At 31.7% G+C, this 27,979-nt stretch overlaps 5 protein-coding genes across 5 annotated transcripts in view; 3 read left to right on the forward strand and 2 right to left on the reverse strand.

Moving 5' to 3' along the window:
* Positions 1–1,118, reverse strand: part of LOC113391235 (zinc finger protein 99-like) — a 4,185-nt gene extending 3,067 nt beyond the window's left edge. The window contains exons 1-2 of the mRNA XM_026627183.1: positions 980–1,118; positions 56–712 (exon numbers count right to left, since the gene is read on the reverse strand). Of these exons, the coding sequence (XP_026482968.1) occupies positions 56–683 (628 nt within the window). The 5' untranslated portion in view covers positions 684–712; positions 980–1,118. The remainder of the gene's footprint in view (positions 1–55; positions 713–979) is intronic.
* Positions 1–11,086, forward strand: part of LOC113363475 — a 29,606-nt gene extending 18,520 nt beyond the window's left edge. The window contains exon 4 of the mRNA XM_026605978.1: positions 10,800–11,086. The gene's annotated coding sequence lies outside the window, so the exon portion shown is untranslated. The remainder of the gene's footprint in view (positions 1–10,799) is intronic.
* LOC113391236 lies at positions 10,817–14,568 on the forward strand. Its single transcript, XM_026627184.1, has 3 exons — positions 10,817–11,083; positions 11,230–11,649; positions 14,176–14,568. Exons 1-3 carry the CDS (start codon positions 10,817–10,819, stop codon positions 14,566–14,568), a joined length of 1,080 nt encoding a protein of 359 aa, XP_026482969.1.
* A 5,184-nt stretch (positions 14,569–19,752) lies between these two features.
* On the reverse strand, positions 19,753–21,676 carry LOC113363474 (zinc finger protein 888-like). The gene is made up of 2 exons (XM_026605976.1): positions 21,501–21,676; positions 19,753–21,006 (listed from the first exon to the last, which is right to left on the reverse strand). Exon 2 carries the CDS (start codon positions 20,976–20,978, stop codon positions 19,788–19,790), a length of 1,191 nt encoding a protein of 396 aa, XP_026461761.1. The 5' UTR covers positions 20,979–21,006; positions 21,501–21,676; the 3' UTR covers positions 19,753–19,787.
* A 2,680-nt stretch (positions 21,677–24,356) lies between these two features.
* On the forward strand, positions 24,357–26,102 carry LOC113363678 (zinc finger protein 93-like). Its single transcript, XM_026606154.1, has 2 exons — positions 24,357–24,508; positions 24,575–26,102. The coding sequence occupies exon 2, from the start codon at positions 24,592–24,594 to the stop codon at positions 26,077–26,079; it is 1,488 nt and encodes a 495-aa protein (XP_026461939.1). The 5' UTR covers positions 24,357–24,508; positions 24,575–24,591; the 3' UTR covers positions 26,080–26,102.
* Positions 26,103–27,979: the final 1,877 nt, after the last annotated feature.

Below are 27,979 nucleotides of genomic sequence, written 5' to 3' on the forward strand. Positions count from 1 at the left end.
TTTGGCAAATATGAGAACGTTCACCGGTGTGAATAGCATATGTCGATTCAAATACATTGTGTGAATGTCTTGTCACAAATTTCACAAATATGGGGACGTTCACCAGTGTGAATCAGCATATGTCGATTCAAGTTATTCAATTGTGTGAATGTCTTATCACAAACTTGGCAAATATGGGGACGTTCACCTGGTCCCTTTGCAGTATTATCGTGAATATTTCGTTTTCGATTACCATGTTCATTCAAATGTAAAATTTTTCCTCTGGCTCGAGCACAAATGTGTTGATCTAAATGATATTTTTCAGTAAATGCTTTACTGCACTTTGTACATGTGAAATATTTTTCACCTGTATGAGATTTTATATGTATTTCTAATGCACTTGCATCTGAAAAAGACTCTGAACAATATGTATCCTTATGACAATAATTTACCATATGCTGTTCTAAATAATGCAACTTTCTAAATGTTCTATGACACTTGTCACATTTATAAGGAGCAGTCTGAATTAATTCCTGTTCGACATTTTCTTCTATTTTCACTATGGAGTTCATAAATCTGCTTAGACATGTTTTGTCATCCTCTGAACACGATTCAGGGTCTTCCTCAATTTCATTTTTAATGTCTTCGATTGGATATTCTTGTGGTTCAATTTTAATTATTGGATCATTAGCAGCTTCCGACATTTTGAGATAGTTGTGCACTGAGTATGTTTCTATAGGCATAAACAAAAACAGTTGGTTAGTTTAAATGAATTGTTAAATATGATAATTCATTTCATTAGAAATACAAGTGAAGGCATTAATTGATGACAGTTGGAGCATGGAGTATGATTTTAGTGAGTGCATTGCATTTATGCTCTTGTAACGTTTTACAGGAGTGTATGTTTAAATTATTAATCCTTTTCAACTGTCATCAATACAAATGGATATAAGAATATAATATATTCGTGTTATGGTTTTGTCTATGAATGTAATCTTACATTTATTTAACAGAAGTCTACTTCTCGAGTTCTTTTAAGAATTATCTTCTTGTTAGATAATTTCTTCTTCGAAATGCTTTATATGTGACAGACAGTAAATATGAATCAACTATTGTTCTAAGCTTTTGCCTTATTGCAGAGTGAAATGTAAAGGGTAAAATTAAGCAATAATTATTTTTTGCATTATTTGAAGTTAAATATTTATAGTTCTTTCTAAATAAAATAAATATAACTAAAAATTAAACACGTCAAAGTATTTTACACTACCTTTATGTTTATCAATCAATCAATCACAAATACCGCTTTATAATATATATTATTATATTTGTACTCAAATGTATATACAATATATTTATTATGTCACGGAATTAATAATTAAATGAACGAAATATAAAATCACGGTTTAAAATATGAACACGGGGTATTCTAATATTGTCTAGGTATAAAATGTTCGTTCAGTGTACATTAATTTGTTTGACAGCAGAATGAACTTGAATTTCGTTACTTTGCCTAGCTCTAATGTTACTATTGCCAACTCACTAAAAATATGCGGGAGTTACATAGATAAATAAGGGCCTAGACCGGCGGTTTCCAAAGTGTTCGCCAGCGCCCTCCAGCGTTGTAATCATAACTAGTTTATTTGGTATTTAGCCTTGAGGCAAGTTACATGAACTTCCCGATATGTTTAAATAATCGACTTACTCAATAAAAAATAAATTAATTTATGAGCCATTGAAAGTATTTCGAGTGGATTTATTACACATAATTGATAACGAATGAACACTTTGACTCGGAGTATTTTCTAAGAGCAAATTTTCAAAAATCAATAAATTGAGCCAGCTTTTTGCAGGACTTTAATTGTTTAGTATGTTCATTAAAACCAAGTACTCTATTGTTATACCAAATAAATAGTCTAATTTTAATTTTAACAAACGTCAAAAAAACAACTCATTTTCTCAAATTTTGATGAATTTTTAAAATTAAACTACTTGTCGTAAGGCCGTAATATTTCAGTAAGTTCTATAAGACCATGATATATGTTGCCAACAAAAATTCAATGAAAATCGGCTTAAATTTTATTTTCAACAGTTATTCGCAAGAAAACGGCTCTGTAGATTTTCACCTAAAACTAATTAGTATCATTTCCAACTAATATCTTTCGAACGCTTTTTGATTTTTTAAAATCGATTTGGTAGTATGAGCTTAAATGTGGACGAAAAGTTTAACACTTTTTCAAATTACAAAGAAACGGCGCAACAGATTGTCGCACAAAACTGACACACAATAATCCTCATCGAGATACACCAAATGGTTTTTAAATATCTGAAATTGATTCAGGCGTTTTTGAGCAAACGTCGATGAAAGGTCTAATTTAGATGAACGCCAAAAAAACGATAATAATTTTAGCAAAGTTTGACGAATTTTTAAAATTACACTACTTGTCGTGAGGCCGTAATATTACAGTAAGTTCTATAAGACCATGATGAATATCGCCAAAAAAAGTTCCACGAACAGTTAATTACAAGAAAACGGCTCGGTAGATTTTCACCTAAAATTAATCAGTACCATTCCCAACTAATATCTTTCGAACAGTTTTTGATTTTTTAAAATCGGTTCGGTAGGATGAGCTTAAATGTGGACGAAAAGTTTAACACTTTTTTTAAATTGCAAAGAAACGGCTTGGCAGATCGTCGCACAAAACTGACAAACGATAGTCCTCACCGAAATACATCAAATGGCTTTTAAATTTTTAAAATCGGTTCAGGCATTTTTGAGAAAACGTCGATCAAAGGTCTAATTTTGACAAATGTCAAAAAAACGATACCAATTTTTGCAAACTTTGACGAATTTTTAAAGCTGAACCAGTTGTCGTAGGGCCGTAATATTTTAGTATGATCTAGAAGACTATGGTATCTACCATCAAAAAAATAATCATTAAAATCGTCGAAATTTTTTTTTAAAAAACTTTATTACAAGAAAACGGCCCGGCCGATCTCTACCAAAAACTAATCAGCACGATTCCCAACCAATATCTTTCGAACGGTTTTGAATTTTCAAAATCGATTCAGAATTGCGGGCTAAAACGTAGACGAAAAATTTTTCACTTTTCTGCGATTTATAAAGAAACGGCTTGACCGATCGTCTGACAAACAATAGTTCTCGTCGAGATACATCGAATGGCTTTTAAATTTTTGAAATCGGCCCAGCCGTTTTCGAGAAAACGTCGATTTACGGCAAAAAATCTGTTCACATACACACACACACATACTTTTTCCAAATTTGGTCTCATTCGATTCAGAATGGCTTGAAACGTCGAGAAAACATAAAATTAGAGAATCGGATTTTTTGATGAAAACATAAACTTCTCCTTCGGGAAGTTAAAAATATATTACGTGCAATATCTTGCAATTACTCTACTGAGGTTATTAAAAGTGAATTTTTTTTTAATTTTTTTAGTATACTAAGTAAACTGAGTTGGCTTAGTCCAATGCATCCGCCGCCAAATGAAAGTTATGATGTTTAAACGTGTACGTGCAAGAAATGGTGCGCAAACAGTACCATAGTTACAGGAATTTAAAATATTGTAATTTTTTCAGGATTTTCTGAAAACCATTGTTTATATATTTCTTTGTGTGTCGATAATTTGTGTAACTTTTCAACGCGTGTAACTTTACCAAATTCTGTGACGGATATATGATTATTATTTGCCTTGCTATTAATTATAATTATATTTCTTTGATATCTACCCTTAACTGTCCACCCGAGTACCGTGTTTTGTAAAATAGCTTTATTGCGGCCTAGAATAATGTAAAGTTTCAAAAAACGTATCAACACCTATCAACATATCCACTTCGCGCGAGATATTAAAGTGTGGATCAGAAAGTTTTAATCCATTGGGAAGATTTATTTCAGAAATTTGCATTCGCCGCGCGGGTGGGCACGATATGTTCTTAAGCGCAAAGGTATAATCATAAATAAAAGAAGGCATTGGACATAATAAGGCACGATGCCATACACTTCTTTAAGAAGGCATAAACTAGTGGGGTGTATGGCATCGTGCCTTATGGTAAATTGCTGGAACTTTCCGTACGGTAACGAATTGTTCGAGGAATACTGAATGTTTTCAAATAGCTTATTATTAATATTGGAACATTGTCTAATATTTATAAGATTTATATAAACCGAATTGCAAAGTTGAAATTATTTATTCAAAGTATATTAGAACTTTAGTCAGAATTAAAAATAAAATCTGAATTATTTTCGATATACAAAAATAAAACAAAAAAAATGATATTTTTTTTCCCCCAGAATCAATTATTTTGTCAAAACAAGCTGAAAGTTTTTTGAATCTAAATTTTTGGCACATTTAGCTCTGTATCTTTGAAATGGCTGCGCCTGTCATTGCCAAAAACTAATAATCACTTCTCGCAGTCATTACTAATTGAATGTTTTTTAGATCATTCAAATCGGATGCTCCGTTTACTCAAAAACTCGATTTCTATTTTCTGCACTCTTTGCTCCATATCTCCGTAACGGCTGGGCCTGCCAAAAACTAATCAGCACATCTCCCTATCAATAGGAATCGAATGTTTTTTAAACCATTCAAATCGGTTGATCCGTGCACCCGAAAACGTGACTGGAAATTTGTATCCATACATACATACACACACACATCAATTTTTTCTGAGGTATGTCAAAATGTTCAGAAACCTTCAAAACGTCATTACAATAACTTACCCTACGGGAAGTTAATAAATTAATAAACAAATAAATAATTAAATACAATATAAATCGATGAATAAATCTAATGATTAAATTAACAAAAAATGAAATAAACCAGCGAGACGGCGAGACCTTGTTCACCCGCATGATTAGCGATTATATCCAAAATCTTTAGGGATTGCCATAGAATAAAGTATTGTCTGATTCTTACAAATGTCATCTGGCGACATCTCACAAGATTTCGGGGCGAACATATATTATTACAAATACAGTAGGCCCTCGCTTTACACGGCACTCTGGGTACACGGTTCCCATACTACACGGAGCAAAAATCCGACATCCCTCCGACTACACGGACTTCTTATTACACGGTATTTGGTCAACAGCCCATAAGTTCGTTGTGCAAAAGGGTATTGATGTAAATTTTGTTATCGACTTTTATCTTTTAGACATGCCTGATTGTATATTAGTCGCCTAAGAACACGTTTGAGCTGACTACTGCGTCGCGCCAATTTTTGAATAAGGTGTCAATGTCCTACATGTCATTTCGTCCGTATTTCTCCTACTTCAAGTTGTATTTCTTGGTCTCCATACAACGCGATAAAAATGGTGCGATTTGTACCAACTCTGAGTCTCTCATAGCACGGTTTCCATACTGCACTATGTAAGGTTCCATAGAACGCACTACGAATTAGCCTGAATTGTATGTTAAATACGAGTTTCTTATAGCACGGTTCCTATACTGCACGGTACGCACTTGCTGCGTAAAGCGAGGGTTTACTGTACTGTAACTCATAGATAAATAAACATAAATAGATCGCCCGAAACAAAATTTGATGTATCATACATCTTCTGGATGTTAAGGCACTTCTACGCCTTATCACTGCATTCTGAGGCAATTTGTAGCTACCACCAAGGACTTCTATTGAATATATTGTTATCATATTCATTGAAGATATTGTTATTATCATGTTAATTATTTTTGCTGCAATTATTATGAAAAAATACCTTTGCGGAAAACTGGTGTCAGAATAGGTGACTTTTAACCTGCACTTGACAATCTCAGGGTTGCTGCAAAAATCTTTTTCAAGGTTTTTAGGCTTTTATCTCCTAACTAAGATAATAAGATTCATTTATTAATATTTTTTTGCAAATTGTATTGAAGTATTTAGAGTTATAATTACTTGTCCTTGTCCTTGGAGTTGCAGATTGTTCTTCTGGTTCTGTATCAGAGCATTCTCCAGTGACTTGATTCTGTTATTGCCGTAAAGGAGGCACTTCTAATTGGTTTCGATTTCAAATTATCTTCGTCTTGTGCCACAAACCGAAGAGTTAGGTCATCCATTAAAGGATTATTCGCCCTCTGCATCCAAATTGAAAGCATCTTTTTTCAAATTTTTACACACAAATATATATATATATATATATATATATATATATATATATATATATATATATATATATATATATATATATATATAGCGGGTTGTCAACACGCATCGCGGCTCGTCAACACGCATCACATGTTACTGGACAGATTGGCCCATATAGTGACAGCACTGAGAAAAACAAAAGGAAATTCAAGTGTCAGATCGGACATGGCTTTTGTTTCTCCCTAGTCGAATTTGCCTAAAATGTATGATTCTTGAAACCTTTCTTTTCTATTATAAATAAGAAAATACCAATAACGTTTTATTAATGATCAGTATGACAACACATAGTGTCGTGGATATTAATCATATATAAAATAAACGAAATATAAATAATATTTTATGAAATTTATTATGACTACAATTGGTATTAATATGGACTAAACCTCCATATTTTGGTGACCCCGAGAGTGAACAAGTAACACACATAAAAGAAGGTAAGAAGATCAAGACATATTTTGAAGTAGAAAAATAAATAAATTGAAGTCTCAAGAATTATTAAGAAAAGAATTTTTAAAAATATAAATAATTATTATAAATGACTCACAACTACCATAATTCGAAGAGCATTCTAAGCATACAACTGAGACTCCGACCACACACTTCAAGATCAACAACAACACGTGCTCAATAAATCACTTATTATCCTGGTAAATAAGTCGATTATAAGCACCATGGCAACAGACAGGGAGCATCAGCAAACAATTTGGCAACCGCCACATACACTCAACCGCTAACTCACCAGCGAAGGGCCACATACACTCAACCGCTAACTCACCAGCGAAGGGCCATATATAATCAACCGCTAACTCACCAGCGAAGGGCCACATACACTCAACCGCTAACTCACCAGCGAAGGGCCACATACAATCAACCGCTAACTCACCAGCGAAGGGCCACATACACTCAACCGCTAACTCACCAGCGAAGTGTCAAATATACTCAGCCGCTAACTCACCAGCGAAGGGCCACATCTACTCAACCGCTAACTCACCAGCGAAGGGCCACGTAAGCAATCAACAAACTCAACAAGCCAACACGGCATTCAAAACGGCCACGGCCACAAACAAATAAAATTTATCACACAATCTCAACCAAAAGAAATTTACAAGGAAGTTCAAGAATGGCAGTCAGAGATACGAAACAATCTTTTTCATTAGGGCGGAGTGATATAGCGGGTTGTCAACACGCATCGCGGCTCGTCAACACGCATCACATGTTACTGGACAGATTGGCCCATATAGTGACAGCACTGAGAAAAACAAAAGGAAATTCAAGTGTCAGATCGTACTTGGTTTTTGTTTCTCCCTAGTCGAATTTGCTAAAATGTATAATTCTTGAAACCTTTCTTTTCAATTATAAATAAGAAAATACCAATAACATTTTATTAACGATAAATATGACAACACATAGTGTCGTGGATATTAATCATATATAAAATAAACCAAATATAAATAATATTTTATGAAATTTATTATTGTCTATTATTTTGGTATTTAATATGGACCAAGCCTCCATATTTTTGGAGGTTTGGTCCATATTAATACCAATTGTAGTCATAATAAATTTCATAAAATATTATTTATATTTCGTTTATTTTATATATGATTAATATCCACGACACTATGTGTTGTCATACTGATCATTAATAAAACGTTATTGGTATTTTCTTATTTATAATAGAAAAGAAAGGTTTCAAGAATCATACATTTTAGGCAAATTCGACTAGGGAGAAACAAAAGCCATGTCCGATCTGACACTTGAATTTCCTTTTGTTTTTCTCAGTGCTGTCACTATATGGGCCAATCTGTCCAGTAACATGTGATGCGTGTTGACGAGCCGCGATGCGTGTTGTCAACCCGCTATATATATATACATAATATATAACATTTTAATAGTATTTTCATGATACATATTCATTATATGCATAATACATCATTATATACATACCTGATAATTAGACGCCGGAAAGACATGCATTTTTTATTATATTTGGGGTTATAACAATTTGGCACATTACACTTTGCCATTTTAACATAAATGAAAACAGTATTCACCAAAATATAATTATGTATGAACAATCTCAGAAAAACAAATATAACACATCACAACTACAATACGCGATGACAACTTATAGAAAATGGCCGATCAAATCAATGTAGATCAAGCTAGCTGCTAGATCAATGAAATTGGAAATCGTAGCGCCATCTTTCGATCATTTCGAATACCAATTCATTTCAGAACAAGGTAATCTACATGGCCGGTAATCTCCGAACAAATGAAGATTACCGTGTTTTGAAATGGACTGGTATTTGAATAGTTCGAAGGATGGCGCTACGATTTCCAATTTCATTGATATAGCAGCTGGCTTGATCTACATTGATCGGCCATTTTCTATAAGTTGTCAAGTTGTCATCGCGTATTGTAGTTGAGATTTTCTGTGATTGTTTATATATAATTATGTTTTGGTGAATACTTTTTTCATTTATTATTAAGTTAAAATGATAAAGTGTTATGTGCCAAATTGTTATAACCCCAAATATAATAAAAAAATGCATGTCTTTTCGGCATCTAATTATCAGGTATGTATATAATGATGTATTATGCATATAATGAATATGTATCATCACAATACTATTAGAATGTTATATATATATATATATATATATAATATAAATATATATATATATATATATATATATATATATATATATTTGTGTGTAAAAATTCGTATGTAAAAAGATGCTTTCAATTTGGATGCAGAGGGCGAATAATCTTTTAATGGATGACCTAACTCTTCGGTTTGTGGCACAAATCAACGATAATTTGAAATCGAAACCAAATAGAAGTGTCTCCTTTACGGCAATAACAAAATAGTTTTCAAGTCACTGGAGAATGCTCTGATACAGAACCAGAAGAAAAATCTGCAACTCCAAGGACAAAGCCAAGTAATTATAACTCTAACATTTGCAAAAAAATATTAATAAATGAATCTTATGTTCTTAGGAGATGGAAGCCTAAACACCTTGAAAAAGATTTTTGCAGCACCTCTAAGATTGTGAAGTGCAGGTTAAAAGTCACCTATTCTGACACCAGTTTTCCGAAAAGGTATTTTTTCATACTAATTGCAGCAAAAATATTTAATATGATAATTAAAATATCTTCAATTAATATGATATAACAATATATTCAATAGAAGTCCTTGATGGTAGCTGCAAATTGCCGCAGAATGCAATGATAAGGCGTAGGAGTGCCTTAACACCCAGAAGATGTATGATACATAATACAAATTTTGTTTTGGGATTAAAATGCAATGCAATAATTTAAAGAATAAATTCCAACAGAGTATACAATGTTCTGAGAAGTTTTCAAATATTCCGGAAACTTAAAATGTAAGGGCAAGAATTTTGATAATGTCTCAATTAAGAGAGCATACTCAAAGACCAGACAGTTTATAAAGCGCAAGGGTTTAGTTATAGTTTTAACTAAACCTCCTTGCAATAAAAACTGGATTAAAACGATAGATAGATTTGAGCTACAATTGGTATAAATTCAAAGTAGTTCAGGGTTTTGGTTACTTACGTTTAAAAACACTTATACAGAAACTATTCAAAGATTTCGTCAAATATAACTTTATTAATGATTGATTAGATAGCAAAATAACTATTAAATGGAGAGATAATAAACAAGAATGTCTCGTAAATGAATTTTAATCCTAGGAATTTTGTTTTATCTCAATTTGGATATCAATATATATATGTTTTGTTTTTAGGATTATTTTGTTTGGAAAGTATTCATTCTTTTTTAAAAATGTGCTGTTCTTTTTATCCTTTTAAATTATTGCATTACTTGCATTCCTTCTAAATTTGTCATTACATCATCAATACTCCTCCTGCGCTTTTTACTTCTTAGTTTTTAAGTTTTTAATATATTATTATTAGTCATTAAGTAATTAATATGAATAAGTTATTTCTAGAATATTAATAGAATAAGTACTTTAAAAATATGTCTGTAATATACTTTAATTAATAGTAGTCAGTTATTTCTGTTTAGTTTATAATTCTTCAAAAATATGTCTGTGATATATTTGAAAATATATTTTGTATTTCGTATGTTTTGTTCTTATTTCAAATAATATTTTTTTTCAGATTTTTGGGCTGTATTGATTTTATGTACAAATGTAGAAGTAATACCAGGGGTTAATTTACATACTGTATGTACATGTGCTGCCATGTAGTGATCTATTCGTAAATTAAAATGAGTGTAACGTCAAATGGCCCGAGATAGCGATCTATTTATGTTTATTTATCTATGGTAATCTACATTTGTTCGGAGATTACCGGCCATGCGTTAATCAATGTTTAAATGTTTTGTGGCGTACATTCAAGGGATATCTATGGTTTGGATCGGGCCTTTCTCTATGCTTCAGCCATCGGCACGAAATGTCAAATCTCGTTTGCTATTTTCTATGCACGTGGTAAATGAAAATAGTGTTGATTATTATTATTAATTTAATAGAAAAAGTAAAATATCATTAATTAAACTATTATTATAATCTCTTGTTTGCACGAATACGCTTGTATATATAAAATAACAAAGAAGTTAGTACAGTTCGGTTATTTATTTATTTTATTTATTTATACTTACAGCAAATTATATTTTTTTAGGACTTTCAGCGCCCAAAATGTCAGAAGGAACAAGTACAACAGCATTAGTTAAAGTTGAGCCTATCGAATATCCTCAAATTAAACAAGAACATGATGATTATCCTCAAGTGAATCAAGAATTTAAAGGTTATGAAGATATAAAGGAAAATAATCAATTATATCTGCAGCGATTTTTAAAATCTGAGGTAACTATAGAAGAGACAATTAAACAAGAAGAAACAATTGATGAACAAGATGAAAAACCTGTTACATATAGTGAAGAAATCAGTGACACAAGTAAATTAGTAAGTAAATCAGAAGAGTTTCAAACAACCTATATTTTTTTGTACTATACGTAGAGTTTTTTTTGTTTTGCTTTGCACTGGTTTGTTTATTTATCTATGCTAGGTTAGGTTTGCTTATTTATCTATGTGTTTATTTGTGTTCCAAGGAAAGGAAAGTGAAAATGGAAGCATTATGTGATGAAGAACAGTGCAAAAAAATTGTTTGGAAGAAAAATAAAGTGTTTCAATTAATTGAATTGGTAGAGGCTCGTCCAGAATTGTGGAATGTCAGGTTGAAGGAGTATAGGAATCGAGACCTGAAATATAAGTCCTTGGAAGCAATAGCAACATCTTTAAATTTGAGTGTTAAAATAGTAAAAGACAAAATTCATAATTTGAGATGCCAGTTGAATGAGCATCTGAGAAAAATGAAAAAGTTTAAAAGTGGTCAGGATGCAGATGAATGGTATAAACCGAAGTGGGAGTTTTTTGAGGCTGTCAAGTTTATGAGTATCCAGACAAATTCAACAGAGGACTCAATTGTCAGTGTTGGCAGTGCCCCTGATGTTATTATTACAGATGTGCTGGTAAGTAAATAAAGTACAGTAGGATCCGATTAGTATGACGCCGGATATATTGACAACTGCTTATTATGACCTAATTGCACTAGGATGTTTGGTTTCCATATAAAATTCCTTAAAAAAACAGGTGTCTAGTCGGATATATTGACATTGCTTACATTGACATGTCGCTTATAATGACCCATTTTTGCAAAAATTATGTCCAATTATAATGATCGACATGATTTTACATGATGTGGCCAAGTCTACGAAAGCAATTGCTATGTCTTTTGTGCACAATAGCACTAGGGACTGTTTTTACAATAAAATTATGTAAAAAAATCAATCAAAAATTACTGATTACTTACATTAAAAAATCACATTTGTATGTTTATGGGTAGGGTAGACCAATTAATAATCGTTCACCACGGATATCTCGTAAACAAATAAAATTAGATCTTTTTTAAGAAAAATATTTGATAGTAGAGGGCAAAAAATGTATAAATTCATAATCAGCCATCACCTTTATTCTTATGACTTTGCTATCAGAAGATAAGCAGCACATGAGGGGGATAAAAAGGACCAGCAGAACCTTTACTTTGGCAAAGGTGTAAGCAATAAAATAGTAAAGTTTAAAAAAAAGCAATTTTACAAGAGATTAATTAAATATATTATTATTCCGGCTCGACTGATGAATATTTCTGATCTATAGCAGATCAATGTAATATACTGTCTTATCTTCGTAACAAATGTACCCACAGAATTGATATTTTGCATTGGTTCAATAATGTAGCGTAAAATCCCTTTAAAATTTAATAGAAGAAATTGCATCTGTTTGCCCCGTGGTTGTCCCACTTTACCCCGTATGTGCGGTAAAATAGATCAGATACCAAATTTAACTAGCTGTAAGTGGAATTCTGTCTTGAGGCAATTATGTTATCGTGCCTTAAGGCAAATTGCTGGAACTTCCCGTACCGCAATGAAATGTTCGAGTGAAAACTGAATGTTTTCAAATAGATTATAAATATTGTAACATTGTCTAATATTTATAAGAATTATATAAACTGAATTGCAGAGTTGAAATTATTTGTAAAGTATATTTGAACTATAGTCAGAATTAAAAATAAAATCTGAATTATTTTCGATATACAAAAAACTAAAAAAAAAAAATTGGAACAATTTTTTTTTTCCAAAATCAATTATTTTAAGACAAGCAGAAAGTTCTTTGAATCAATTGAATCTGACGCTTAGTTCTCTAAAAAACTGCCATTTTTTACATATTTAGCTCCGTATCTTCGAAATGGCTGGGCCTGCCATTGCCAAAAACTAACAATCACTTTTCCCAATCATTACTAATTGAATGTTTTTTAGATCATTTAAATCGGATGCTCCGTTCTCTCAAAAACTCGATTTCTATTTTCTGCCCTCTTTGCTCCGTATCTACGTAACGGAATCAATAGGAATCGAATGTTTTTTGAACCATTCAAATCGGTTGATCCATGCGCCCAAAAACGTGGGCGAAAAATTGTATCCATACATACATACATACATACACTTAATGTGCAAAAAATGGCAGTTTTTGAGAGAACTAAGCGTCCAATTTAAATGATTCAAAGAACTTTCAGCTTGTTTTAACAAAATAATTGATTTTGGAAAAAAAAATTGTAATTTTGTAATTATTATTATTTTTTTTTTAGTTTTTTTTAGTTTTTTGTATATCGAAAATAATTCAGATTTTATTTTTAATTCTGACTAAATTTCTAATATACTTTAAACAAATAATTTCAACTTTGCAATTCAGTTTATATGAATCTAAATATTAGACAATGTTACAATATTTATATTAATCTATTTTAAAACATTCAGTATTCCTTGAACATTTCGTTACGGTACGGTAAGTTCCAGCAATTTGCCTTAAGGCACGATGCCTTAATTGCCTCAAGACAGAATTCCACTTACAGCTAGTTCAGGACATAGTTCGACTGGCTTTCTAAGAAAACGAAAACGCATAGAAAGCAAACCAAATGCATTTTCTACTACGCGACGTGCTCGAGAAAGTCTATAACTAAAAACACGATTTTCAACAGGTTGGTCTCTAAAAGGGAATGGTTTCATGATGTAGGTTTTTAATGGAAAAGCGTCATCGGCAACGATGACATATGGCACCGGAATTGACTGGACACGTAATGGCTTTGCTTCGGGTATATTCAAAGAGTTGCTTTCCAAACATGCCGATAGTGAACAATTTGCATATACACCCCCGTCTGACACTCTCCCATTACAACCTACTTCTATATACAAAAAATTATAATCAGCATTAACTAGAGCCATTAATACAATACTATGTGTTCCCTTGTAATTATAATATAGACTTCCTGAATCTTCTGGTGCCTTCATTACCACATGTTTTCCATCAATAGCTCCTATGCAATTTGGGTAGTTCCAAGTAACATCAAATCGCTTTGCTTCATTTTCCCACTCTTCTGATGTACAAGGAATCTGTAAAAAAAGAACAAACCATTTAATTTTCATTTATTATTTTAATTTTTTTAGGATCATCATGATGAGGAAATAAAAGATAATTCTGGGTCTGGGCAGACTTCTGTTACAAACCCTCATAAAAGAAAAAAACGAGCACCCGATTCAGTTAAAAAGGTTGATGAGTTTCTGAATGAAGCTTTAACTTGTGTACGACCTCGGAGAGATCAATTGGACGTATTTGGAGAGTTTGTTACTGCAGAGTTGAGAGGAATACGCTCTGAAGATATCCGAAAAAAATTAAAACTCAAGATTCAGAGAGCTATTTTAGAGGCAAATGAGGAAGCTATGATCTCTCCAAGTAATTTGAGTGAGTACTCCGTTTCATCAAGCACTTCAGTAATAGGCCAGATGATTTCTCCAATGCAAAATGAGACTACTTCAACGCAATATTATGACAACATTTAACATTTTCTCATACCTTCAAATAATCATTTTTCAATTCCAAGTACAGAGCATCACACACTTCCAGAACAATATGAGAAATAGTTGTTGATGGAATCCGAAACAAACAGCTCAATGACTGATAACTGTCACCTATAATATAATGTTTATACAATTAATATTGGTACAATTTTTATAAATAAATATTACAAAAAATGTTTTTGAATTATTTTAAATAATTGTTTTATACCACTTACCAGTAGCAAGAAATCTCAATGTCAGTGTTAACCGCTCAGACGGTGATATTGATTTTCTTAGATAATTATCTAGTCTTGCAATTCTTGGAGCAATTCATTCCAGCAAATGCTGAAAATCCTTATGGGCCATTCTTATAAAATTTTCATAAGAAGTTTTGTCTTGATACTCGAGTTCTTTTAACAACTTTGCATAAACTCCCTCTTCTTCCCTTTTGGCTATCCATTCCCTAAACCACATTTTTTTTTCACTTTCTTATTTCGTTTTTTAATCAAATAATATACCACCAATGCAGCTAAACCTTGTTTTCGCCGGGAACATAATAACTATACACTAATAAAATTGTCAATTGTCTAGAATGAACTAGTTGGTTTGGTATGTAGCCTTGAGGCAAGTTACATGAACTTCCCGATATGTTTAAATAATCAACTTAATCAATAAAAAATAAATTAATTTATGAGTCATTAAAAGTATTCCGAGTGGATCTATTACACATAATTAAAACGAACGAACACTTTGACTCGGAGTATTTTCTAAAAGCAAATTTTATATAATTGCACCAGTTTTCAGGACTTCAATGGTTTATTATGTTCAAGACCAAGTACTCTATCATTATACCAAGTAAATAGTCTAATTTTAATTTTAACAAATCTCAAAAGAACTACTCATTTTCTCAAACTTTGATGAATTTTTAAAATCAAACAATTTGTTATAAGGCCGTAATATTTCAGTAAGTTCTATAAGACCATGGTATATATCACTAAAAAAATATCCATAAAAAACGACTTAAATTTTTTTTTCAACAGTTAATTACAAGAAAACGGCTCGGTAGATTTTCACCTAAAACTAATCAGCATCATTCCCAACTAATATCTTTCGAACAGTTTTTGATGTTTTTAAATCGGTTCGGTAGGATGAGCTTAAATGTGGACGAAATGTTTAACACTTTTTTTCAAATTATAAAGAAACGGCTTGGCAGATCGTCGCACAAAACTAACAAACGATAGTCCTCACCGAAATACATCAAATGGCTTTTAAATTTTTGAAATCGGTTAAGGCGTTTTTGAGAAAACGTCGATCAAAGATTTCATTTTGACAAATGTCAATAAAACGATACCAATTTTTACAAACTTTAACGAATTTTTAAAGCTAAATGAGTTGTCGTAGGGCCGTAATATTTTAGTATGACCTAGAAAACTATGGTATCTACCGTCAAAAAAAAAAATCATAAAAATCGTCGAAATTTTTTTTTTAAAAACTTTATTACAAGAAAACGGCCCGGCCGATCTTTACCAAAAACTAATCAGCACGATTCCCAACCAATATCTATCGAATGGTTTTTGAATTTTCAGAATCGATTCAGAATTGCGGGCTAAAACGTGGACGAAAAAATTTTCACTTTTCTGCAATTCACAAAGAAACGGCTCGACCGATCGCCGCACAAAACTCAGAAACGATAGTCCTCATCGAGATATATCGAATGGCTTTTAAATTTTTGAAATCGGTCCAGCCGTTTTGGAGAAAACGTCGATTTACGGCAAAAAATCTGTTCACACACACACACACACATACTTTTTCCAAATTTGTTCTCATTCGATTCAGAATGGCTTGAAACGTCGAAAAAACATAAAATTAGCGAATCGGATTTTTTGATGAAAACATAAACTTCTCCTTCGGGAAGTTAAAAAAAGTTTATAGAAGTTTACTTCTATAGACTAGTTGTAAAGTTTTAGATTAATATATATATTAATATATTTATCCACAAGTGTACATAGCTTTTTAGAGTGTCTAGATAGAGTTGCTCTGGCACCTCTCACCTACTTCTCTCCTAGAGTACGAAAGTGCTCTCGGAAGAGAAAAACACTTTACGGTGTACAGACAGCGGTAGAGCGCTCTAGCTAGAGAGTCTACAACACCAGGCATCGGCAACCTATAGCACGCGTGCCAGGCTTGGAAAACGATTAACATTTTTAAAAAAAATTTACTTAAAAAAATAAGATTTTTGAGAAACTATAAATTGGACAAAAAATTACTTTTTTTTTGAAAAAAAAAAAAATTTTTTTAAAATTTTTTTTTTTAATTTTTTTTTCTTTATTTTGACATATTGTGGAAGATCTGAACTTTTTTTTCAAAGCAATCGTACTGCTTTAACGGCATAGGACAAAATATAAAGCGCGTAAGCGCCGCGTCGCTGTCTAACGCATAAGCATTGGTACGGAACCCATAGGAATGTTAACAAAATGTATACTTATTGTTAAAATCTCTATAAAATATCTGATAATTTGATGTGCATATGTCTAATGATCATTTTTGACCGCCAAATGGCTCATTTTTTTTCTTTCTCCTCCCTATCTCCGAAACCGCTAGACCTACCATCATGAAAATTTTATCGATTATTCATCTTGTCAATACAAGTGAAATGTTTTTTGAATTATTCAAATCGAACGCTCCGTTCTCTTAAAAACTGAGTTACCGTTTTCGGAACTTTTAGCCCCGTATCTTCGGAACGGCTTGACCTGCCTTCGCCAATCTATGAAATCTGGTTTTATTAGGAAGGAAAATATAGGCACATAAGCTTCAAAGTCTTTGCACCTGGAAAATTCATCTTTAAGTGCTTCAACGTAGGTTGAATTACATTAGCGAGGTACATTAGCTATTAGTTATAATTGAACATTTTTTAACTTCCCGTAGGGCAAGTTATAGTAATCGCAAAAAAATCGAAAATGAAAATTTTTATATATCTTTACGTTTCAGAGGTTTCTGAACATTTTGGCATACCTTAGAAAAAATGGATGTATGTGTGTGTGTATGTATGTATGTACGTGTGTGTATGTATGTGCGGATACAAATTTTCGTCGACGATTTCGGGAACACGGATCAACCGATTTGAATAATTCAAAAAACATTCGATTCGTATTGATAAGGAGACGTGCTGATTAGTTTTTGGCGAAGGCAGGTCTAGCCGTTCCGGAGATACGGGGCAAAAAGTGCCGAAAACGGTAACTCAGTTTTTAAGAGAACGGAGCGTCCGATTTTAATAATTCAAAAAACATTTTACTTGTATTGACAAGGTAAAGAATTGATCATATTTTCATAAAGGCAGGTCTAGCGGTTTTGGAGATCTAACGAAAAAAGTAGAAAAAAATGCCATTTGGCGGTCAAAAATGATCATTAGACATATGCATATCAAATTTTCAGATATTTTATAGAGATTTTAACAATAAGTATAAATTTTGTTTATTTTCCTAAGGGTTCCGTATCAATGTTTACCCGTTAGACAGCGACGCCGCGCTTACGCGCTTTATATTTTGTCTCTATGCAGTTAAAGCAGCACGATTGCTTTGAAAAACAAGTTCAGATCTTCCAAAATATGTCAAAATAAAGAAAAATTTTTTTTTTTCAAAACAAAAAAAATTAAAAAAAAATTTTTTTTTTTTAAAATTTAAAAAAAAAATTTTTTTTTTCAAAAAAAAGTAATTTTTTGTCCAATTTATAGTTTCTCAAAAATCTTATTTTTTCGAAGTAAATTTTTTTCAAAAATGTTAATCGTTTTTAAAAAAAATAATAATTTTTGGTACGGGAAGTTTCAGCAATTTGCCTTAAGGCACGATGCCCTAATTGCCTTAAGACAGAATTCCACTTACAGCTAGTTTTTTTTTGGTTCAGTGCCAAGATTTTTAAACACGATACGGGAAGTACTAGCAATTTGCCTTAAGACACGATGCCATGCATCCCACTAGTTAATAAATATGTTTCAAAGATAAATTTGGTTATAATTAGAGTGGCTTGGCACACCACAGTTAAAAGCTTGCCGACCCCTGGTCTACACTCTACCTAGATTTTTTTCTACAGTGTATCGGCACCTGAACTGTGTAATATGCAATGAAAAGTTTACACAATTACATCTTTATGTCAAATTCGAAATGAAATGATGATTGTTAATGTTCTGGAGATAAATTGATTTATGATTTACATTTGATTTGCTCAAATATAACAAGATAGCAAAAATAATGAAAGTTACAGTATTTGTAATAATATATTTGAAAACTTTTAAAATTTCTCGAATATATTTGTACGGGAAAGTTCCAGCAATTTGCCTTAAGGCACGATGCCATACACCACATTCCAATTATTGATATTTTATTGTTCATTTTTTGACTTTGTATACAAATTTGTAAATACAAATACATTATATATAGTCCAGTCATTATAGCAAGTTCACCTCGAAATTTGAGATACCCAGCTGTAAGTCTATATTGACACCCTAAAGTTGTCTCAAAACCTACATATGGTATTGACACCCTAAATGGCTGAACCTGCCTTTGCCAAAAACGAATCACTTCTTCTCCTTTACAAAAACATTACAAATGGAATGTTTTTTAGATCATTCAAATCGAATACTCCGTTCTCTCAAAAATTTTATTTGAATTTTCTGCATTTTTTTCTTTATATCTCCGTAACGGCTGGACCTGCCTTTGCCAAAAACTAATCAGCACATCTCCCTATCAATAGGAATCGAATGTTTTTTAAACCATTCCAATCGGTTGATCCGTGCGCCCGAAAACGTGACTGGAAATTTGTATCCATACATACATACACACACACATCAATTTTTTCCAAGGTATGCCAAAATGTTCAGAAATCTTCTCGTGAAGATATGCTAAAATTTTCAATTTCGACTTTTGGATGATTACAATAACTAACCCTATGGGAAATTAAAAAGTCATCTTTTTGAGAAAATTCTACTAACAATTATGGCTCAATTGCAAGCCTTATTAAAACCTGGGATGGATATAGAACATTATTAACAAAATATTTTCACGAGTCATTGATAACACTGTTTATTTATTTGATATGATATATAAATATATAATATTGCAATTAATTCATATATCTAATATCTAATATAATCATATATCTATATCTAATTATCATTAATTTCTATAAGCAGTAATAAGTAACCTTTTGACTAATTTTGTAAATACTAATTACTCATTGGTATGAGCAACCATGTGCATTTTCAAGGTGTTTGATTGTTTGAATACCTTATCGCAGATTTTGCATTTGTAGGGGCATTCTCCAGTGTGAATGAGCCTATGTCTATTCAAGTTACGTGATCGTGTAAATGTCTTATCACAGACTTTACATTTATGAGGATGTACCCCAGTGTGAATCATCATATGCAATTTCAAGGCACTCAATCGTGAGAATGCCATATCACATAGTTGGCAAATATGTGGCCGTTCACCAGTATGAATGAACATATGGCTATTCAAGGTACGCAATCGTGTGAATGACTTATCACAGATTTGGCAAATATGGGGGCGCTCTTTAGTGTGAACAAGTATATGTTCATTCAAGGAATTCGAATGTTTGAATGCCTTTTTACATATTTTGCAAATATGGTGGCGTTCACCAGTGTGAATTAGCATATGTTTTTTCAAGGTACCTATTTCTGTGAATGCCTTATCACATATTTGGCAAATATGGGGACGTTCACCGGTGTGAATTAGCATATGTCGATTCAAGTTACACAATTGTGTGAATGTCTTATCACAAATTTTGCAAATATGGGGACGTTCACCAGTGTGAATTAGCATATGTCGATTCAATTTATTCAATTGTGTGAAAGTCTTATCACAAATTTGGCAAATATGGGGACGTTCACCTGGTCCCTTTGCAGTATGAGCGTGAATATTTCGTTTTTGATTACCAGATTCATTCAAATGTGAATTTTGTTCTCTTGCAGGAGCACAAATGTGTTGATCTAAATGATATTTTTCAGTAAATGCTTCACTGCACTTTGTACATGTGAAATATTTTTCACCTGTATGAGATTTCATATGTATTTCTAATGCACTTGCATCTGGAAAAGACTTTGAACAATATGTACACTTACGACAATAATTTACCATATGCTGTTCTAAATAATGCAACTTTCTAAATGTTTCATTACACCTGTCACATTTATAAAAAGGAGTTTGAATTAATTCCTGTTTGACATCTTCTTCTATTTTTACTATAGAGTTCATAAATCTCTTTAGACATGTTTTGTCATCCTCTGAACACGATTCAGGGTCTTCCTCAATTTCCTGTTTAATGTCTTCCTCAATCTCCTGTTTAATTGGATATTCTTGTGGTTCAATTTTAATTATTGGCTCATTAGCAGCTTCCGACATTTTGAGATATTTGTGCACCGAGTATGTTCTATAAGCATAAACAAAAACAGTTGGTTAATTTAAATGAATTGTTAAATATGATAATTAATCTCATTAGAAATACAAATGAAGACACTAGTTGATGACAGTTGGAGCATGGAGTATGATTTTAGAGAGTGCATTGCATTTATGCTCTTGTAACATTTTACAGGAGTGTATGTTTAAATTATTAATCATTTTCAACTGTCATCAATACAAATGAATATAAGAATATAATATATTCGTGTTATATATTATGCTTTGGACAATGTATGTCGCCAAGATAATTTCTTCTTCGAAATGCTTTATATGTGACAGACAGTAAATACGAATCAACTATTGTTCTAAGCTTTTGCCTTATTGCAGAGCTAAAATGTAAAGGGTAAAATTAAGCAATAATTATTTTTTGCATTATTTGAAGTTAAATATTTATAGTTCTTTCTAAATAAAATAAATATAACTAAAAATTAATCACGTGGAAGAACTCAAAGTGTTTTACACTACCTTTCTATTTATCAATCAATCACATATACCGCTTTATAATATGTATTATTATATTTGTACTCAAATGTATATACAATATATTTATTATGTCAATAATTAATAATAAAATGAACGAAAATAAAATGTTCGTTCAGTACATTAATTTGTTTGACAGCCGAACGAACTTCGTGTTCGTTATTTTGCCTCGCTTTTATGTTACTATTGCCAACTTACTAAAATCATGGTGGAGTTACATAGATTGATAGATACATTGATAAAAGGAGAGTAGAAGAGCATAGATAAATAAGGGGATAGACCATAGATAAACAAGCATTAGAGTCTTTAGAGTCTAAAGACCTTTAATGATTAGACCTTTCATCGACTGCCTGAACCGATTTCAAAAATATAAAAGCCATTTGATGTATCAATTTCAGAGTTATTATATCAATATTATATATAAAAACCTTATCTAGAATCAAACCTAAGGGTTGAATCAGATGATGCAACCGTCGCGCCTATATAACAGTTATATTGTATCAATATTATATATAAAAATCTTATCTAGAATGCCTAGGGGTGAATTTACATGCTGCTGTCGTCGTGTCTCTATAGCCAGAGCGGAAAATTAAGGTTAAAATCAAAATAATCGAAAAGCGGTCTTGTTTGCTATCTATTTATATCTGTTTATCTATGATACTAATTTAATCATTATTTACTGATAACTGATTACAGATCATATTTTGTTGATGAGACTGTAACGATTTAATTCGATTCAAAGACAAGATTCGAATCATAGATATTTGTATAAGCATTTGAATACTCGCTAATCCACGGGGGGTTATCTTCTAACAAATGCGCTTTACCCGTAGACCTTATACAATTTCTATTGTATTGTATAATTTATAATTGTAATTGTATAATTTATACAATTTGTATTGTATAAGGTCTATGGCTTTACCCTGTTTTGATATTGAGTATTGTGAAACTTTGATTATAGATGGCTCATATGTGCTCGATTTCAAGTAAAAATCGAGGTTATCGTTCTCTCTTCTCTGGTATACTCTTCTTTTATCTATGGTTATCGCGCACATAGATAAATAAGCATCGTGCATTTGATCTCCGTAAATTTAGTATGGTTACGTGCCAAGATGTTTCAACTATGAATATTAAATTGGACTTTTTTCTTGCAAGTGATGGCCAGGTATGTATGATGATGTATTATATTTATTTATATAACAGAAATGTATAATAATAATATCATGAAAATATCCTAGCTAGGATATCAATATTAATACATCATCATACATACTCTTTTTTTATCTGTGTATACCAGGCCATCACTTGCAAGAAAGACGTGCAATTTAATATTCATAGTTGAAACAACTTGGCACGTGACTATATTGCTTCTAAATTTGTCATTCCATGGTCAATACTCCTGCGCCTTTTACTTCTTAGTTTTTAAGTTTTTAATATATTATTATTAGTCATTAGGTAATTAATATTAATAAGTTATTTCTCTTTAATCTGTAGTACTTTAAAAATATGTCTGTAGTATATATTAGTTAATATTAGTCAGTTATTTCTGATTATTTTATAATTCTACAAAATATGTCTATGATATATTTTAATATATATATTTTATATTTCGTATTTGTCCTTATTTTCAATATTAAAATTGATTCAGATATTTTGGCTGTATTGATAAAATGAATAAATGCACAATTAATACCAGGGGTTGATATATAAAATGTACAGGTGCTGATGTGCTGCCTTCTATAATAAAAGTTTTTTATTTCTACTATGATCAACTATATTGAAATATCATTTTAATCTTCTTGTCTGACAAGAAACTTATTACCATAGATAATTACTACAATTTGTGTTTATAAAGTTGCATATGCGATCTAATGCTTATTTATCTATGATTCAAATACTCGCTAATCAACATTTCAAATGTTGGCAACACATGAAGATCCCATAATCACATCAAAAATGCTCCAGGATCATCTTGACGTGATACAAAAATGGTTAAGCTTGTGGAGAATAGAAGTTAACAGCAGCAAGTCAAAACACATCACTTTCACTCTTTGCAAAGGGACATGTCCTGCAGTAAGACTTAATGACGAAGTTATAGACCAAGCAGATACAGTCAAATATCTAGGTTTACACCTGGATAAGAGACTAACCTGGAAAGAACACATTAAGGAAAAGAGAAAGCAGCTTGAAGAAACCAGAAAAAGATATCATTGGCTCCTTGGACGAAAATCAAAACTTGACACTCATAATAAAATTTACCTCTATAAAGCCATCATCAAACCAATTTGGACATACGGCATACAGCTATGGGGATCAACTTCCAACTCAAACGCTTTAATAATTCAAAGATTTCAAAACAAGTTATTAAAAGAAATTTTGAAAGCACCAAAGTATGTTCCAAATTGGTTAATACACAAAGACTCAGGCACCAGCATAGTTAAGGATGAAATACGCGCTTACTCACACAAATATAGAAATCGCCTAGCTGACCACCCGAACTTGCTCGCGAGAAAACTTCAAATCAACTCTACCAGAGCCCGATTAAAAAGAAAATTTCTTCTGCACTAATCAACAATAGATGAGACCATTCGACAAATCACTGGCAATGGTCAGATGATTTGTATTTTGCCAACGCCTTCAGTTTCATGTCAAATATTTTACTTGTTGTCCGTTTCAGGACAGTTGTAAAAATTATTAAAATAAAATAAAAAAAAAAAAACATTTCAAATGTGTTGTGGCGTACTTCACATTTAAGGGATATCTATGGTTTGGATCGAGCCTTTCTCTATGCTTCAGCCATCGACACGAAATGTCAAAGCTCGTTCGCCATTTTATATGCACGTGGTAAATGAAAATATTGTTTTGATTATTATTATTAATTCAATAGAAAAAGTAAAATATCATCAATTATTTAAAGGATTGCAATATGCGTAAACTATTATTATAATCTCTTGTTTGCATGAATACACTTGTATACATAAAATAACAAAGAAGTTAGTACAGTTCGGTTATTTATTTATTTTATTTATTTATACTTACAGCAAATTATATTTTTTTAGGACTTTCACCGCCCAAAATGTCAGAAGGAACAAGTACAACTGCATTAGTTAAAGTTGAGCCTATCGAATATCCTCAAATTAAACAAGAACTTGATGATTATCCTGAAGTGAATCAAGAATTTAAAGGTTATGAAGATATAAAGGAAAATAATCAATTATATCTACAGCGATTTTTAAAATCTGAGGTAACTATAGAAGAAATAAAACAAGAAGAAACAATTGATGAACAACATGAAAAACCTGTTGCATATAGTGAAGAAATTAGTGATGCAAGTAAATTAGTAAGTAAATCAGAAGAGTATCAAACAACTTATAACTGTGTAAAATGCAATGAAAAGTTTACACAATTACATCTTTTCAATAAACATACATCATTGCACGAAGAATACCGCCCTTTCATTTGTAAGATATGCGATAAAGGATTTAAGCGACCAGATCATTTAAGAACACATTTATTATTACACACTGGAATACGCCTTCATGAGTGTGATATATGTCATAAAAGATTTTCATTATCAGATCATTTAAAAAAACATTTATTAATACATACTGGAGAGCGCCCATATAAATGTGAGATATGCAATAAGGCATTTAATCAATCAAGCGCTTTGAGAGGACATTCAGCAGTGCACGCTGTTGATCGCCTACATAAATGTGAAATATGCAGTAAAGCTTTCAAATCAAAACAATCATTAAGAATTCACAAAAGTATTCATACTGCGGAACATTCTTTCAAATGTGAAATTTGCCATAAAACATTCACCACTGAACAAGCATTAAATCTACATCAATTTGTCCATGTCGAAGAGCGCCCATATAAATGTAATGCTTGCAGTAAAACGTTTGCATCAAATGAATATTTAAAACGACATGAAACAATCCATACCAGAGAACAATCTTATAAATGTGAGATCTGCAATAGAGCATTGTCAAGCAAACATGCATTAATCTCACATGAATTTACCCACACTGGAAAGCACCCTTATAAATGCGGTATTTGCAATAAACCATTTACAACACAAGATGCATTGAAACGTCATGAAAGAGGGCATGCTGGAGATCGTCCTCATAAGTGCGATATATGTAATAAAAGTTTCTTACTATTAAGTGGTTTAAAATATCATTCGCTAGTGCACACTGGAGAAAAACATCATAAATGTGAAATATGCAATAGAGCATTTTCATTGAAAAGTTCATTGGAACGACATCAAATTATTCATACTGGTAACCGTCCTTTCAAATGTGAAATATGCAATGAAACATTCCGATCAAAACATGAATTATACCAGCATAAAGTATTGCATACCGGGAAAAGCAGTAATAAATGTAAAACATGCAATGAAGTATTTGCAACAAACCAAGGATTATTACGACATGAATTTATTCATACTGGAGAACGCCCTTACAAATGTGAGATATGCAATAAAGGATTTATAGCACCTGTCGAATTAAGAAAACATTCTAAAGTGCATGCTGGAGAAAACCCTCACAAGTTAAAACAATAATTAAACCAGCATAACATTTTTCTTACTGAAGAACAAACTGAATAAAAACATGAAGTAGTTAATACTGGAGAAAGCAGTCATAAATGTGAAATAAAATATTTGCAATAAAATGACAAAATAATTCATGCAAGAGAATGCTCCCCCCAAGTGCAAGATTTGCAATAAGACTTTAAATAGACACTATTCTTATAATAGTCAACAAAATTAATTTCTGTGGTATGAAAAAAAATTTGTTATGTTTTCAATTAATAGCTTTTAAGGTGGCGTCCATTAATCTTGAAACCAAAAATTACTTTTCAGTTCGATTGATCATTTGTAACATTAATAACCGAAAATTCAATTTGTAAAAATATGTGGTACATATGAAATTGTAATTGTTTTTTTTTTTAATGTATATTGAATTTTTTTTGATGCATTATTACATTTTATTTATTAAATAAATTGATAATATTTTGTGAAATGTATTATAAATAAATTTATTAATTAAAATGAATACTGAATTTTTTGTGAAATGTATTAATGAATCGAAAAAAATTACACTATATATTAAAAAAAATTACATTTACATTTTTATGTGTATATATTTTTAACGTAGAGCATAAACATTATGAAGGATATTCTCCTAATAAATAATAATACATACTATATATTTGAAGTATAAATATTGAATTTTGCAACATTTTTAATAATTTGGAAAATATTTTCCTAATTATTTTTAACAATTTTAAATTAAATTTTGAGCTCAGATTATTTTTTAATTGCTTCGTAGCATTAACTTGTATTCCATCTCCGTTACGGACAACCTAATATCAAGCAGTAGTCATTCGTTTTTACATGAAAATATAGATTCAAACTATGTTTCAAACTGAAAGTAACCCCTTCTAAGGACTGCTGCAACTAATTAAGTAATATATGATCAATTATCATAATATTGATATAATTACTAAAATTTTAGAATGCTACTGAAAATAGCATTCTGTCTTTGACATGAAATGAGCAGAAATTACCTGTAAAACTTCCCATGACCAGTGTCTCACCGATCTGTGCTGAAAGTACTGTCGAAGGCAATGACAATATTGAAAAGTACTTCAACAGGTAGTAACACTAGATCAATTTATGTAATTATTCAAAATGATAATTGCATATAAACTTCTAACATTAATTTAAATGTTTTCTCTGCGTTTAAATGTCGACAATTTTAGGTTCTCGAAAACTTTGAAGATTTGGAATCTAGCAAAGAGAATTCACCAAGTATAGCAAGCTACGTGCTACGCCTACATGGGACAAACTGAAAAAACAAATTTCGGTTTTAAACTAGAACTTGGCAGTTCCCCGTAGAGATTCTCTGGGTGCAAGTGAAAATGATATGCGCGAAGTGATCAAATTGAGCAGAGAAATAGATAAATCAACAAGAGAGTTAAGGAAAGAAGAGCGACATATACGGCATTCTCAATCACATAGGCAATTGGTTAAAACTAAAATTAAACTCACATGCAATCAGAGTCCCAAAATAGCCAAAGGAAGATCAACAACCACTATTATTAAAAACAATAGTTGATTTGGCTATATTGGGGGCTTCTGCGGAAGAACGGCGTCGATCAGAGATGGTTCGTAGTTGCCGAACACTCACGTACCTCTTCATGAAAAGTTAAAAGAGCAAGGATTCCAAATATCAAAAAGTGGCACATACCTTTGGTTACTTCCGAGAAATTACACCAACTTGGAAGGTAAAGGGCATGTAGCTATTGTGCTAGTAAAATTGAGTTGTCCTGAGGAGGATCACCACAAGGCTCATCCCTCATCCTGATCAACATTTTTGTGTCTCCACAGTAAAATCATTGGAGACGCTTGCATCTATTCTCGTGCCAAAACAAGTGTGCTTTTTGTCGCAGGATGATAA

Source organism: Ctenocephalides felis, unplaced genomic scaffold, assembly GCF_003426905.1.
Source record: "Ctenocephalides felis isolate EL2017-DRISC unplaced genomic scaffold, ASM342690v1 CF-g0.4_SCAFFOLD_00845, whole genome shotgun sequence".
Lineage (NCBI taxonomy): Eukaryota > Metazoa > Arthropoda > Insecta > Siphonaptera > Pulicidae > Ctenocephalides > Ctenocephalides felis.

Coding starts and splice junctions, on each gene's coding strand:
- LOC113363474 (XM_026605976.1), bottom strand. CDS start 20,978: ATGTCGGAAGCTGCTAATGAGCCAATAATTAAAATTGAACCACAAGAA.
- LOC113363678 (XM_026606154.1), top strand. CDS start 24,592: ATGTCAGAAGGAACAAGTACAACTGCATTAGTTAAAGTTGAGCCTATC.
- LOC113391236 (XM_026627184.1), top strand. CDS start 10,817: ATGTCAGAAGGAACAAGTACAACAGCATTAGTTAAAGTTGAGCCTATC. Junction 11,084..11,229: donor TCAGTGACACAAGTAAATTA/GTAAGTAAATCA, acceptor TTGTGTTCCAAG/GAAAGGAAAGTGAAAATGGA. Junction 11,650..14,175: donor TTATTATTACAGATGTGCTG/GTAAGTAAATAA, acceptor TAATTTTTTTAG/GATCATCATGATGAGGAAAT.